The sequence below is a fragment of the Drosophila takahashii genome, chromosome 2L (genome assembly GCF_030179915.1).
Source record: "Drosophila takahashii strain IR98-3 E-12201 chromosome 2L, DtakHiC1v2, whole genome shotgun sequence".
Taxonomy (NCBI): Eukaryota; Metazoa; Arthropoda; class Insecta; order Diptera; family Drosophilidae; genus Drosophila; species Drosophila takahashii.
Window position 1 is genome coordinate 26,283,647 of NC_091678.1, and position 14,812 is coordinate 26,298,458.

Here is a 14,812-nt window from a genome sequence, read left to right on the forward strand (position 1 = left end):
CACCCTAAAAATAGGAAAATATTTCTCAATACAAGAAAAATCACCCTAAATTAAACCAAATTTCCATAGGGATTTTTTAGAAAATTTTTCTAAATACACGGGCGAATCGCCAGCGGATACGATTTATGGGCGATTTTCTAAATCCACGGGCGAAAAGTCAGTTTTTTAGGGCGATTTAGGGTAAAAATTTCTATGAGTGCACTAGACGAGTCGATCTAGCCATGTCCGTCTGTCCGTCGGTCCGTCTGTCCGTCTGTCCGTTTCTATGCGAACTAGTCTCTCAGTTTTAAAGATATCGCGATGAAACTTTCCCGAAAGTCTTCTTTCTATTGCAGGTAGTACATATGTCGGAGCGAGCCGAATCGGACCACTATATCTTAAGGAAGAAAATAAGAAAATTCATTGTTACTTTGTAGGAAGTAGGCGTTTTAATTCTTGACTCTTTAAAAACAAAATTCAAAAATAGAAACGCTGAATCTGGAATCCCTGGAACTGCACCGAGTGAGCATTACTTTATCTGCAAGGGTATATAAGCTTCGTCTGGCCGAAGGTAGCTTCCTTTCTTGTTTGAATATAATACGGAAAAAAAATTTCAGAATGCAAAATTTGCAAAATTACTTTAACCGGTAACTACGTTTCCAACCTTAAGCGACATTTGCAAGCCAAGCATAGAAGTGATTATGAAGATGATGACGGAAGCTCAGATGACCAGGTGGAAGAAAAAAAAGTAAAGTTTTCAGTTACAATGGGCCGAAACGAAGCGAAGAATGCGTGCATCGATTTGGTAACTAAGGAAAAACTTCCATTGGCTGTCTTTGATTCCACAGGTTTCAAGACATTGACCAATCAAATATTTTGTGGATTGAACATGCCAGCGGTTTCCTCCCGAAATATAATGGGACTTGTGGAGGAAAGTTACCATTCGATTAAAATCAAAATTGTAAATGCCTTAAAATCTCGTATTATTTGCCTTAAAATGGACACTGCAACAAGGTGCAATCGCGGAATCCTCGGAGTGAGTGTGCAGTTTATAGAAAACGGAAAAATTGTTATTAAGACTTTGGGTCTTATAGAGCTAACAAAATCCCATACGTCCCAAAATCTCTGCTCCGAAGTTCAGTCTATAATGGATGATTTTTGCATCAAAAAGGAACAGATTTACAGCATAACAACTGATAACGGCCGAAACATGGTGAAGGCTGTAGATTTGCTAAACAAATGGGAGATTGATGATGACGAAAACCCGGACGAGTTGCAAGAAGAGCTCACCCAGCATTTAAATATCCATTCAATAGTTTCGATTAAGTGCGCAGCTCATACTCTTCAGCTCGCAATTAAAGATTTCTTTGATCGCTTGGGATCAGTTCCATTTATTGACAAAGCACGAAATATTGTCAAGCTTCTGCGAACCCCGTCATTCAGGTGCGTTTTTTAATATATACTCAATTTATTTTATTCTCAATTCTTTTTCAATTAAAGCTACTTGATAGAAGAAGAAGCATTATCAAAACCGGATCTGGATGTTCCGACTCGTTGGAGTTCTAAATATCTTATGCTGCAGAGGCTCCAAACCTTTGAACATTTTTGCGAGCGACATTTAAAGTCCTCAGTTAAGCTAAGTGCAACAGAGTGGAGCGAATTGAAAAATCTGACAAAAGCATTGGAGCCGGCATACCTAGCCACTCAAAAATTACAATCCAGCCAATTATTCCTTGGCGATTTTTATAAGCTCTGGCTTGAGCTTAAGTTAACAGTCGCAGCAAGCCAACTAACATTCTGCAGAGATTTGTACCAATGCATCCAGAAGAGGGAAGATGGCATAATAGAAGACAAAATGATTATATCTAGTATCTATTTGGATCCACGCATTCGAAGAGTTTTATTAAAAAATCCGACAAGTGTTATGCTGGCCAGAGCAACTGAGCAACAACTTTTGCTTCAAATATTAAATTTGAAAAGAGTAGGTAATTAAATTTAGAAGAGCTTTATATCTTACATTATATTATTTTGCAGACTAATTCGACGTCTGAAGGAGCAATCTCATCCCTGGCTTTGACATCATCCCCTGCTTCGACATCATCACTGGATTTAACTACATCACTTACTTCGACAACGTCACTGGCTACGACATCAACAATAGCATCGACCTTAACAATCGAGTCACCTAATAACTCTAGCTCTTCCCTGCTCTTAGATGAGTTCCTAAACGGAATCGAAGCCGCCTCTGGAGAAGAAGAGGAATTTAATCAAAATGAAGTAGTACAAAAAGGATTTGCAGAAATCGAGAGCTATTTTCCCAAACCTATAAGCTTGGATACAGACATAATGAAGTTTTGGGAAGAAAATAAGCTGCGCTACCCAATTCTATATCAACTGGCCACAGTCGTACACGCTGTACCTGCAACGCAAGTTAGTGTTGAGAGATCGTTTTCAGCACTGAAAATGATGCTGACGGACAATAGGTGCAACATAAAAAGCTCGTCCTTGGCCATGCTTCTTTTTGTCAAATTAAATAAAAATTAACTAAAATATTTAAATAATAATACTATTTAATATAAAATAACACGATATAATTGTTTTAATATTATTACCAATTTTGTCTTTCTTGGGTGGAAAGTTGTGCTGATTACTTAATTCCTGAATAAAAACGTATCTGAAATCGATTTTTTAAGAACCGCGTATTCTTAAGAACAACTTATACTGCAGACTTTGTTAACCAATTTCTACTTACCTAAAACCCTTTTCTATACATGGTTTGATATTTAAATTAGTTTTGCAAAAGCCGCGAATTCTTGAGAAGAAGAGGATAAGCTGTTCTTAAGAATAAGGGACAATGCTTCTTTAGATTTTAGAGATTTCAAACAGCGGTGGCACTTTGTTAAATGTTGCTCCAGTATGTATTGTCGAGCTGGCGGCCTTCATTGGTTAATTATTTCGTGTGCATTTCGACTGCAATCCATGGTTAAATACATAAACATAATGTTTGTTTAAATACATAAACATAAACAAAGGCTAGAAGTATCTCCTTTACTGACTATAAGAATGATACCATTTAACGGGATGCAGAAGCCAAGTTCAATTTTTTTTTTCAGAGGTGGTACGTCTGCATTCGCTACATAGGACTATGCAAAAAAAACGCCGAAAATCGGCACAGAAAAGCCGTGGCGTCCAAGTGAGTTTTATTTCTGAGCGAAAAAAATAAAAATCAACAATAATTATTATTTTTAAGTTTTATTTTTTCTGATCAGAAATAATGATTATTTTTGATTTTTATTTTAAAACTCAAAAATAATGATTATTTTTGAAGAATAGTATAAAAATCCCAAAAATAAAAATCATGGCGAATATGAATAGATTAAGCAATGAGGATCACTATGGTGTTTTCCTTTTTTGCGTATGTCGATCCTAAGTGCCTGATTTTTTGGTTCAAAAAATAGGTCAATAATCATTATTTACGGTCCCTGCTTTTTTTCAATTGGTTATCTTTAATTTCGAGTAATATAATGACACTTGAAGCAAAATAAATATTTTTGATAAAAAACAAGAGAGAACGCTATATTCGAGTGCCCCGACTATCAGATACCCGTTACTCTGTTAAAGGAAGTGCGAGGGGGATAGAGATATAAAACTTTGATCGGGCATAACTTTTTAACGAATGGTCCGATTTGAAAATCTTGGTGTTTTTTGACCGCAGACCAGTGTTATTTATAATTATACCCGTAACTCGTAGAATATATTGTGTTCGTGCAAAAGTATGTAACAGGGAGAAGGAAGCTTTTCGGACCCTATATAGGATATATATTCTTGAACAGGATCACTAGCCGAGTCGATCTAGCCATGTCTATCTGTCCGTATGATCGCTCAGATCTCGGACACTACAAAAGCTAGAAAGTCTGCATTACCCACACATATTCTTGGGCTTCCTACGCAGCGCAAGTTTGTTTCAGCCGAGGGCCACACCTTTAAAGATTTAAAGATTTTTAAACGCACTTTTATTGTGTTTATCAATACCTATCGGTATCAAATCGGACTATTCGTTAAAAAGTTATGCGCGATCAAAGATTTATAACTCCATCTCGCTCGCATTCCCTTTAGCTGAGTAACGGGTATCCGATAGGCGTGGCACTCGACTATAGCGTTCTCTCTTGTTTTAATTTGCAGCGTTCTGTGAAAATGGGATATAAAAGAGTCCAGCCTCAACGAATCAACAACAGTTTGGGAAATTATATATATTTTTCAAAACCGATTGGTAAGTGGTTATCAATAATCGATGGTCAGGAATAAACATAGATTTTTTGTTCCAGCCCTCGTTGTTATTGTTCATTTTATCAGTGTTCCCTGATCAGGGACTTTCCCCCTAAATTTAGTGGTTTTTGACGTGCTAGGGAAAATTTTAGGAGTTTTTTTCGGAAATCTGATTACCCAAATGTTTGGAGAATGCACTAAAATTTTTGATTTCATAAAACATTTCAAAAAGAACACGGATCTTTCCAATCTTTACATTTCTACAACGTAATACTGAGATATTACTTATTTCATTGTACAAGTTCGAAATTAAATAACTTTTAATTTAGGGAGAAAACTAGGGGGATTCCCTAAACTGTTGAATTGCTGAATTGTTGAAAATTCAACAAAAAATTTCAGCAATTAAGGGAACGACCCAAAATGGTTCCTGTTGAATTTTCTAACAGCTGTTATTTGTTGAAAAATTTCACGGAACTTTAAGCATGTAAAATTTGATTTATTATTGCTAGTTACTGTTTAAAAGTGTTTTAAAGGTAAAAAGAACCACAAATATGCTTTCTAAGTTGATTTTAAAATAAATAATGCGTACTGGTGATACTAAAATGTTACAGAGTTGCCACGACTTTTAAAAAAAGGTGATAGCTCTGGCTTTTCAGCAATTCAACAAAATTTTCAACAGCCCCGAGGCTGATGAATTGCTGAAATTTCTGAAAGTTGACTTTGTATGGAACAGCTGATTAACAGCTGACCAAAATTCAACAATTCAACAGTTTAGGGAATCCCCCTACTGATTTTTTTAGAGGTAAATATAGACTGTTTGAGATTTTTTAGGGGGAAAGTCAAATTTTCATCTGGCAACACTGGTTCTTATCACTTCAGTTTTCGTTTTGTTTTTGTTTGTTGCAAAAATTGATTAAATTTGTAGATTTTATGTTTATTGCGCACTCACCAAAGTAGATAAAATGCCGCCCACGGAGACACTGCGTCCGGGGGAACGCGCGGGAGCCGGAGGATCGGGAGCAGGGGGACCTGAACAAACGATGCTGATCAGGCAAAGCAACAAATACTATGAGCATCGCGATTCCCAGGCCACGGCCATGTCGGTGGACTATTCTGGGCAGTGGGTGCTCCTCGCGGGACGCGGTCACCTGGCCTTGCAGCGCTTGGGACAGGACGACGGTTCCCTGCGCCGCCACGAAAGGCAGTCCAAGTACGAGGTCTCCGTTGCGGAGTTTGCCATATGTCCGAGTCGCAAAGAGTACTGCGCCATAGCGGTGAGAAAACAAGAATGCTTCCTAAGGGGCTAGGTAATCAATCCAAGTTACTCCCTCCCAATTCCAGACCAGCCAGTACATAGACATCGTGCGCTGGGGCACTGCAGAGCCCCACTACGAGATGTCCTTGCGGGGGCACACTCGCACAGTAACCGACATCGACTGGCACGGCAAGGACCCCAACCTGCTGGTCAGCTGCTCGATAGACACCTTTTCCCACATCTGGGACTTGAGGGAACCCAGGAAGCCGGCATTGTCCTTGAATGCCGTCTGCATGTGTAAGTATCGGTAAAGGAACTTCAATGATTCCGTATTACAAGCAACTCTCCTTCAGCTGGTGCCACCCAGGTGGGCTTCAACCGCGTTTCTGGAAACCTTTTGGCCGCTGCCCATGATGGAGATCTACGCATCTGGGACATCCGCAAGGGTAGCTGCCCCACACACTACATCACAGCCCATTTAAATAGAGTGCACGGCATCAACTGGAGCCACAAAAGAGAGACCTGCTTGGCCACCGCCAGCCAGGATGGGACGGTCAAGTACTTCGATGTGTGCAATCCTCGCAGGGCCGAGAAGATCATCACCACCATGTCGCCCGTGTGGCGGGCGAGATACACGGTAATCTGTAAAATCTCCAATAATGTATATAATCACCTTAAAATTACACTCTGTAATGCAGCCCATTGGCAATGGCCTTGTGAGCATTGTTGTTCCCCACTTGGGTCGCGGTGAGAATAGCTTGCTACTCTGGAGCAATAGTAAGCAAACGGATCCTATTTGCTCCTTTGTGGGTCACACCGATGTCATTCTTGACTTCGCCTGGCGTCCGAATCACGAGAGTTCCTCGGAAATAGTGAGTACTGGGTCGGAACTATCATTTATTGTTGTTCATGCGTGGATTTTTTCTTAGGAATTGGTTACCTGGTCCAGGGATCGCACCCTGAGAGTATGGAAGATCGACGATAATATGCTAAAGCTTTGCGAGCCATCTGTGGAGGAAGAAGAATCTCGCTTCGAGGCCGACCTCAGTGAGCTGAGGGTGCCTACTCCTCCAGAGTTCCTGCACCCACGTTCCATTTTGGTTGCCGCCTCGTTGCCCATATCTACGGGGGACGGAGCATGCAACACGCTGCCCATGGCCCGCTCTCCCAGCTTTGGAGGCGGTTACTATCGCAGGGAAGAGCCGCACATAGCCAGATCTCTGACAGATCAGCCCACGTGCTCACTTCACCACGAGTTCTCGCTACTCAACACGAACATGCCACACGTTGAGGTGGACACCCTGGATGCCATTAAGCGGTACGCCTGCTTCAAGATTTGCGCCGGGGGACATACGGTAATCTTGCAGGTGACCTTCGCCACTTCGTATCCTAGTCCCAGTGCTCCGCCGGATTTCCAATTCTGCCAAGGCACCACTCTTTCCAGCGAGGTGAGTGGCGTTCTGCTCAAGGTGCTGCGCTGCAATGCATTGCAACGGGTCAAAAAATCTCGCACCTGCCTGGAACAATGTCTACGAGCGCTGGTGGCTGCCATGAAGAAAAAGGTGGCAGCTGTTGGTGGAGCCGATCGTAGCCAGTTGCTCCTGCAATCCCCTCGTTTGGAGGGAGCTCTGTCCAGCACCCTGCACGATGCCTGCATTCCTTTTCCACGGACATCGGGGGTGCACTTCAATGCCATTGGTATGCTGACCACGTTCGCCCAGCCGGTGAACAACAAGAGGCTAACCCTGCGGCAACACACAGCCCTGACTCCGAGGACTTTCTCATCGATTAATGGTAGTGGATTGTTGGGAAATGTAATGGCAACCGCCCAGCGGGATGCCATCTTTTATCTCCAGGAGAGAATGATTTCGGGGAAGCCAGGAAAGCAGCGAGCCATCCGGCAGATGAATGGAAGTCCCGTTGTCCACGTATACGACACAAGTAGCCTGCTCCACATAAGTCGAAGCATGGCCCGCGAGTTTTCTCTGGATAAACTTAGCATAGCCGAAACGTGCCGTAGAAATGGTGAGCTCTGCCGCAAGCATGGCCGCTTGGACCTGGTCCCGGTGTGGCTATTGGCGGAATTGATAGCCACTCCACAAGTCCCTAATGAATCGCTCAATGAGCTGCTGTTCTACAAGGATCCCTTTAAGAAATCATTGCTAGAATCACTGATTATGCATTATGCCAGCTCTGGCGACATACAGACTGCTGTCCTGCTGGCTTGTTTGTTCGACAAGTGTCCTACGGGAGGAGCTGCTATTATGGAGATGGCCGTTCGACTTCCGCCTCAGCTCAACTCGCAAATTTCGCCCTATCACACAGTGCTCCCGCTCGACGTGAAGTCTTCTTCATCATCCAACACTTGGCAACAACTGAAGCAACTCCGCAGCAATTCTTGGTCCGACTCTTTGGATATGGAAGTGAAGCAAGTGCAGTCTGATGCATATGCTTGCTCCTTGATTAGACGCGCCAAGGTGCCACTGTTTGATCAATTCAAGCGTGTCTATGCCGAAATTCTCTTCGGTTGGCAGTTGCTCTCGAAGCGGGCCCTGATCCTCAAGCACACTCAGAACACGCCTCCTCCTCTCCAGGGTGTCGAGTTCGTTACCGAGTGTGGAACGTGCGCCAAGCCCAAGCGCACGCCTAAGTGCGAGCCCTGCAAACGACCCGTACTCTTCTGTGTACTCTGCCGTTTGCCAGTAAAGGGAGCAGCCAACGCGTGCCTGGCCTGTGGCCACGGCGGCCACATGGATCACATGATGCACTGGTTTGAGGTGGGTAGCTTTCCAATTCCTCACTACAAAAGATTTCCCAATTTTACGTACATTTAATTTTATTCTTAAATAATACTGAAAAAGTCAAGATTGTTTATTAATAACAATGTTATAACTTTATTAATAGAAAAAAACTATAAAAAACTTAAACTTTCTTTGCCAGCACAACAAAATTGATAATATAGGCTAACATGTTTATTTTCATTTATTTCAGAAACACAAGGTGTGTGCTACCTGTGGCTGCAAGTGCTTGGAGCGCACGGCGGATCTGTTAGCCCTACTCAGCTGAGCAGGATCTCACGTTAAGTGCTTTTCAATCATCTCTAAACTAGCTATTTTACTTTAATACTTGCGGATATCAAAATAGATAGGCGTTTTTTAGTCAATAAGCAAACGATTTTTGTACGATTTACATACCATTCATAAATATATGACCATTTACTAGCTAAGATAAAAGTAAGAGCTATATGTGGCGTGGGCATTAGACAAACACTATTTATCAATTTTTTCATACATACATTTATTCTTTTTTATTATAAATTTTTCGTTTTCTTTTTAATTTCTTAGCTTAATATCTACGATTTACTTGTAGTTTTTGCAGTTGCAATCATTATTATGTGTTTGTGTTGTACGTCATAATCAAAAGTTTTATTTGTTTTGGAAATCATTTTTAAGTAGGTTTCTACACCTCAGTTTCTAGTGTTTGTGTTTTCTTTTGTTCAGTAAGCGTCATAATTATAAAAAAAGACCAAAAAAATTGAAAGGAACGAAACTAAAAATGCATCACTGATGAACTGCTCGCAGATCAGTGAAATTAAATTATAAAAATAAAATAATATTTTAATTTAGTAGGCAACTCTTTCTAAGAATAATACACTTTCGATATAGCGACATAAACATTAGTTATAAGGCCTTACTTAAAACAAAACACGCACAAAACAAATAAACAATTAAATGAAAGGCATATATTAAATTTTAACTCTTTGAGGGATCAACTTGGCTGAGAGCTTTTTAGCAGGAATGAACTGCATTTGGACTTAACTACAAGCGTGTATGAATAAATGTGTATGTGGTCCTAGATTAGCTATCTTGGATGGGGATCGGTGCCGGGACAGGGTCGGATGGGTTATCTATCAGTACCACCCGCTGGCCAGGTTGTAGTTCTCTTGATATCATTTTAACTGGTCGCGGTACGTTATGATTGCCTTCATCAGCAGACGGACGTTGCTGAATTGCGAATTCTTGGGACTGTTCTTAATGAACTGCTGGCAATTGCGATATAGCTCAGAGAGAACCTTGGGAGCGTGCTCACGGGTTATGGGATCTGCCATGTTGATGGCCAGCAGCGCCTCGTTGAGGTATCTGCAAATGAAAAGGAAATAAATGGCTTATTATTCAACCAGTTAAATCTGACAACTGCTGTTATATGGCATTTTTTTAACCCAATAGACTATTGTTATGAATTGGCTGTTTTTTTCCAACTCACCTCTGCTTAAGCTCATTGTGATTGGTCATGTCAGCGGATATCTGCTGAATGAGGGACAGCAGAACCTTCTGTTCCAGCCTACATCCCTCCGAAGCGAAAGCCTGATTGCTGTCCGTGTGGCGGAGTGTGAACTCCACCAAGCTCAAGTCGTTGGCGAGCAGAGCCTGATGGAAGGCTTTGTTGATTTGTCCAGCGAGCAAAAGCTGCTTGATGCTGTCCCTCAGGTCGTACGGGGGTGCCGGTGTAGCTGCCTGCGAACGCATTGCCATGTTCTGGGTCTCCATGTGCTTACGCAGCTCTGCTCGGATTGTTTCCTGGACCTGGCGAGCGAGCAAAATCTCCAAGCTCTTCACCTCTCTTTGGGTCTCGAGCATGGCGTCCGTAAGTTCAGTGCGGTGCTTATGCAGGCTGCTCTCGACCAGTTGCTTTAGCATGGTTAACTTGTTATTCAGCTCCTCCGAGTTGGCACCCATCCCTTGAGGCTGAGGCATGTGCTGCAGGTAGGTGTTGAACTGGACCATGACTGAAAGCAAAAAGAAAGTATCAGTAAGTAATGTAAAAGAAATATTTTGTTTGATATACTCACAATCCTTTATGCCCACGCTGAATGCGTCATGCAGTTGCTTAAACATATTCTGCGAGGACTTCTCATAAGCTGGAATCAAGGTGCTGCTCATGGACTCAATAAATGCGGTTTGGAGGCTGGCTTGCACACCAATCAACACGGACTTGCCAAAAGTGTCCAGAAATTGCTAGCATAAGAGATATGGCTCAATTACGAACTCTTTTAGAAGGGTTTCTGGACACGCATACCTTGCTCTTGCACACCTGTGCAATATTCTCCTTCACCGTCTTGTCAAACACCCCCAGTTTTTGCACAATTTCCACTTGCATTTGGGCTTGCAGCTGATCCATCTTGGCATTCACTCGCGGTAGTAGTTGTCGCTGAAGTTCCATGTTGAGAACGTTACCAATGATGTCCGTAAAGTGGTTCATGACGTACTGGTTCAGTACCTGTAGCACAGAGTCGCGCAGTTCGCGATTTTGACTCTCACTGAAAGAGGTATTTGTTGGGTTTACGATTATGCTCCCCATAATTATTGGATAGCTTACCGCGCCGCCAGGAATTCGGTCAATTTCTTCTTGTGTTCGTTTTCGTACCGCTTGAGGTACGACTCCATCAGCTTGGACAGCTGCATCTCGATCTTATATGCCAGCTGACTAACATTTTTTGGCTCCAAGGAGGCATCTTGTTTGCTATGGTGGGCCATCACCAATTCCTGTTGCTTTTGTAGTTTACTGACTTCGCTCTCCAATTTATTTAGTTGCTTGGATTGAGCCTTTACCAGATCTGCAAGGAAACCAAGGGAGTGCTATTATTTCCACTTAATATTACTTACATGTGCTTGCATTTTGGCGTAATCATTAGTTTTTAAGTAATTTTATAAACACTGACCGAGGAGTAGTTCCATCTTGGCGTTCAGCTCTCCATTTCCACTTGAGCTATCGCCTGCTCCGCCCGCATTATCGTTGCTGCTGCTATTGCTCGTATTCAGCGTTGTGGCCGTATTGTTGTTGCTGTTGCTGGCCGCACTGGTGTTAGTGTTGTTACCGCCACCAAGAGTGGGCGGCACATTCCCGTTGTTGGTGTTCTGCACCGCCTGGGACATGATCTGGGCAGCATTCTGCAGCTCAGCCGAGTTGGCGAGGGATTGCAGCTTAACTATGGGCCAGTTTCCATCCACTGCTTCCAACAGCGGCGATGAATTCGCCAGCTCTTCCTCCTCATCGTCATCATCGTCGTCCAGATTCTCTAGCTCCGCTTCATAGGCATCGGCATCCTCCTGAGTGGCCATTATCTCCTGTACCTCGCGACTCGGACTTGAACCCCCGCTGGCCAAGTTTTCAGCCACATTACGCTCCGGATTTCGGTCAATGGCAATGAACTTCTTGCGCGCATCCAGCTTCTCCTTGAGCTTCTGTTGCTCTCGGTCCTCGATCAGCGTGTTGTTCATAAGGTTGAGGAGAACATCCGCATTGGGGGTTTCGGATGTTTTGGACGTAACCGTGGCGAGCATGCGCAGGGTTTGCAAGACTGCCGAGTCAATGGTTCTATCCTTTCCGCCATCGGCTACAGAGCTATCAGTTCCTGTGGATGTCGTGGTGCTTGTGGCTACCACCACAGTTGTCGCCGTAGAGGGTCCGCTTGCACTAAAGGCATCTGGGGTCATGAGATTCACCTGCTGCGGATAGGTGTTGCTTAATTGCGGGGACTCGGACTTGGCGGCCTCCTTAGAGGCGTCCTGCATGATGGCGGAGGGCGCAGCAGCGGCTGCTGCTGCCACTGCCACAATGGCAGATGAACTGCCGGTTGAAGATCTCTTTGCGGACTTGGCAAACAAAGCGTCCAGCTGAACAGTACCTGCAGAGGCTGTGTTGGGAGATTCCGGCTCCTGTTTGATTAGCAGATGGTCCTCCGGCGTCTCGGACCGCTTGTTGCTCAGGCTGCGACGCTCCGGTTTATCGGCCACGCACGGCTGGTAAATGATTTGGCATTCCTGGAGGCTCTTTGCCTGCACCACAAACATGTGCAGCACAAGCGCACTGGTGGAATTGCTATCGTCGTCGAAGTCATCGGGCTCCTCGATAGGATAGTAGCTCTCGATGGAGCTCTTTACTCGACGCATGCTGGCGTTCACAATAGAGAAGGAGAGAATGCCAGAGCTAAGTTTGAATTCGGCAACGTTCTGAATGCGTTTGGAGGCGTCGCTTCCGTCTTCTTCGCTATCGCTGCCTCTATCTCCGGATTCTTCACTGGCAATGTGGCCGATTTGCATTACGTAGACGGCCAGAGAGTCCAAGCAGGAAAGCACTAAGTAGCTGGCACTGCGGTCTATGCCCGCGATGAAGTTTCCGGGTTGACCTGACGAGGGACTGCTTGCCACTACATTGATAGTCTGCAGGCACTCCCACAGCGAGCAGTTCCACAATTTGATTTCGGTATTGGCATCGCTCGTAGTGATAACGTGCTGCCAGTAGGAACTAAATCGAATTTTTCATTAACACATAAGCCAATGATTATAGTAATTCTGTCTACTTACTCTTCAACAGGCTTGTTGATATTATCGAGGAAGAAGAGCGAGCAGACCTTTTTGCCATCATGTGGCTTCCACTCATGCAGGCAACGATGGTTGCGCACATCGAACAAATAAATTTGGTAGAAGCGGACCAAGCCATCGGCGCAAGCTGCGGCCACGGTAGTGCCATCCGGAGACAAGGCGGCGCAGGTGATAAGCGAGTCCTCCTCAATCTTCAGATACCCGGTTTCTAGGGCAGCCGGTTGGATCTTGCCGCGCTGCTCGGAAATAAATGCTATTAGTATTTGATTACAAGAAACGTAAACGCAAACAAACCCCATGCTCAGAGACAATCATCTTGACTTGGAAGCACTGAAACTGCGAGCTCCGCGACCAAATGAGCAGCTGGTTCTCATCGTCCTCGTCGTTGATCGGAACAGTCGAGTTGCTACTGCAGACATATGGGCACCAGGAGACCATGTCGTACTCCGGCACATAGTTGGCAATTGGGTCCTCCACCTTCAGCACTAGATTGCACAGCAGATTGCCTTCGATTTGATCGACTTTGTAGACAAACAGGGAGCTGACGTCGATCACGGCGAGAATGCGCTCGCGATCCGTATGAGCGAACTGCAGATCTAAGACCTCGCCGCTCATCCCCTTGATCAGGGCGCGCATGCTGCTGGCGATGTTGCAGACGCGCACCATGCCCTCCATGCCGGTGGCTTTGTTGTTGACTAGAAACACAGTGCAATCCGTTAGTTATTCGTTAGTTTTATGACCTACACAATATACGGATTACGAGCCAAGTAAAATATTTATCTGTTATTCAGTTCCCTGTGGATTCGAGGATATAACTATTTGTTATGAAAATCGCGTCTTCGCAATCATCGATCAGATCTTCATTTGGAGAAGGTTACGAATATTCTTGTGTTTCTCCCTAAGATGTATGAAGAGGTCAAACCTCTTTACTGTTGCCCGTCAGAGCCAATTGGTCATGAAATTCCCATCGGATAAACTAAGCTCACCGTTAATAGCGTACGCCAAGTGCTTGCCATCGCGATGGACGGCTACCAGATGACCCGGGTAGTAGTACTTGCGCTCCCACTTGTAGTCGACGATGTTCTTTAGCTTGACCTTGGAGGAGCCGCGTGTGTGGACGCCGCCGGAGGTGAGGACCTTGGTCTTGTTGGTCCTGATGACGCGGCAGCACTGCTGCTCCTGCGGCTGGAAGTGGCTGTACGCGGGGACAAAACGATGGTGTCAAAGGCAAAGGTGATATAATGGGTTTTGAGTGGCACGCACATGATTTCCACGTCCTGTGGCTCCGCCGCATTGCCGTTGGCGGCTATCGGCTTGTCCAGGTCGGCGCTGCCGCTCATCTCGGATGCTGCGTCGAATGCCGAAGCACGGATGCGGATGCAGACGTCTGTTGGCGGTGGGTGGTACGCGGATCTCGCTCGGCCACACCTTGGCGACCGGGGAACAGACGACGGCGGCGGGGGGAAGGGGCCTGGGGGCGGCGTCTTACGAAAGATTGGCAAGTGTGCAAGCGCGAAGAGCGCGATTAACATTGACACATCGGCTGACTGCAGGTGGAGGCGAAATGGCATGGGTACACATTATTAATTTCGCCAGTTTATGCCCAGCAACGGGCGACTCGCACAAACCTGCCCTATCAATATGCAGCTGCAGCAGTTGGTATCGCCTCGATTTCTCCTGATAAATGCACCCAGCCGGTACTCGGAATCGCTGTCCTGCGGCAATTGTTCGGTTACCTTGCGAAACTAGACCATTTAGGTAGCTGTTCCTCGTAAACGCACAAATTTTCGCAAATTTTTGCTCAATGCCGCAAAGCGCTAGAGATGTGTAGCGGCGTGTGCAGGGGCAATCGATAACGGTCAGCGTCTGTTATCGGTGGCCCGATGCCTGTGTCTGTTTGGGCCAGGGATGTTCGCTAGCTGCAACGCCT

The 14,812-nt window shown here is 44.7% G+C and overlaps 2 protein-coding genes across 2 annotated transcripts; one reads left to right on the forward strand and one right to left on the reverse strand.

Moving 5' to 3' along the window:
- The first annotated feature begins 5,088 nt into the window (after positions 1 to 5,088).
- Wdr59 (WD repeat domain 59) lies at positions 5,089 to 8,733 on the forward strand. Its single transcript, XM_017149723.3, has 6 exons — positions 5,089 to 5,519; positions 5,587 to 5,797; positions 5,854 to 6,137; positions 6,199 to 6,372; positions 6,430 to 8,277; positions 8,492 to 8,733. Exons 1-6 carry the CDS (start codon positions 5,208 to 5,210, stop codon positions 8,564 to 8,566), a joined length of 2,904 nt encoding a protein of 967 aa, XP_017005212.2. The 5' UTR covers positions 5,089 to 5,207; the 3' UTR covers positions 8,567 to 8,733.
- A 495-nt stretch (positions 8,734 to 9,228) lies between these two features.
- Ge-1 (Enhancer of mRNA-decapping protein 4 homolog Ge-1) lies at positions 9,229 to 14,737 on the reverse strand. Its single transcript, XM_017149722.3, has 11 exons — positions 14,511 to 14,737; positions 14,146 to 14,429; positions 13,869 to 14,077; positions 13,177 to 13,577; positions 12,865 to 13,118; positions 11,220 to 12,805; positions 10,877 to 11,114; positions 10,577 to 10,817; positions 10,350 to 10,515; positions 9,764 to 10,286; positions 9,229 to 9,639 (listed from the first exon to the last, which is right to left on the reverse strand). Exons 2-11 carry the CDS (start codon positions 14,412 to 14,414, stop codon positions 9,450 to 9,452), a joined length of 4,077 nt encoding a protein of 1,358 aa, XP_017005211.2. The 5' UTR covers positions 14,415 to 14,429; positions 14,511 to 14,737; the 3' UTR covers positions 9,229 to 9,449.
- Positions 14,738 to 14,812: the final 75 nt, after the last annotated feature.

Excerpts from the sequence above, each read along its gene's own strand:
- Wdr59 (XM_017149723.3), top strand. The coding sequence starts at position 5,208 with ATGCCGCCCACGGAGACACTGCGTCCGGGGGAACGCGCGGGAGCCGGA. Across the intron at positions 5,520-5,586 it reads AAGAGTACTGCGCCATAGCG|ACCAGCCAGTACATAGACAT; the intron begins GTGAGAAAACAA and ends TCCCAATTCCAG. Across the intron at positions 6,138-6,198 it reads TGTGGCGGGCGAGATACACG|CCCATTGGCAATGGCCTTGT; the intron begins GTAATCTGTAAA and ends TCTGTAATGCAG.
- Ge-1 (XM_017149722.3), bottom strand. The coding sequence starts at position 14,414 with ATGTTAATCGCGCTCTTCGCGCTTGCACACTTGCCAATCTTTCGTAAG. Across the intron at positions 14,078-14,145 it reads CCACAGGACGTGGAAATCAT|CCACTTCCAGCCGCAGGAGC; the intron begins GTGCGTGCCACT and ends CCCCGCGTACAG. Across the intron at positions 10,516-10,576 it reads CACAGGTGTGCAAGAGCAAG|CAATTTCTGGACACTTTTGG; the intron begins GTATGCGTGTCC and ends CTCTTATGCTAG.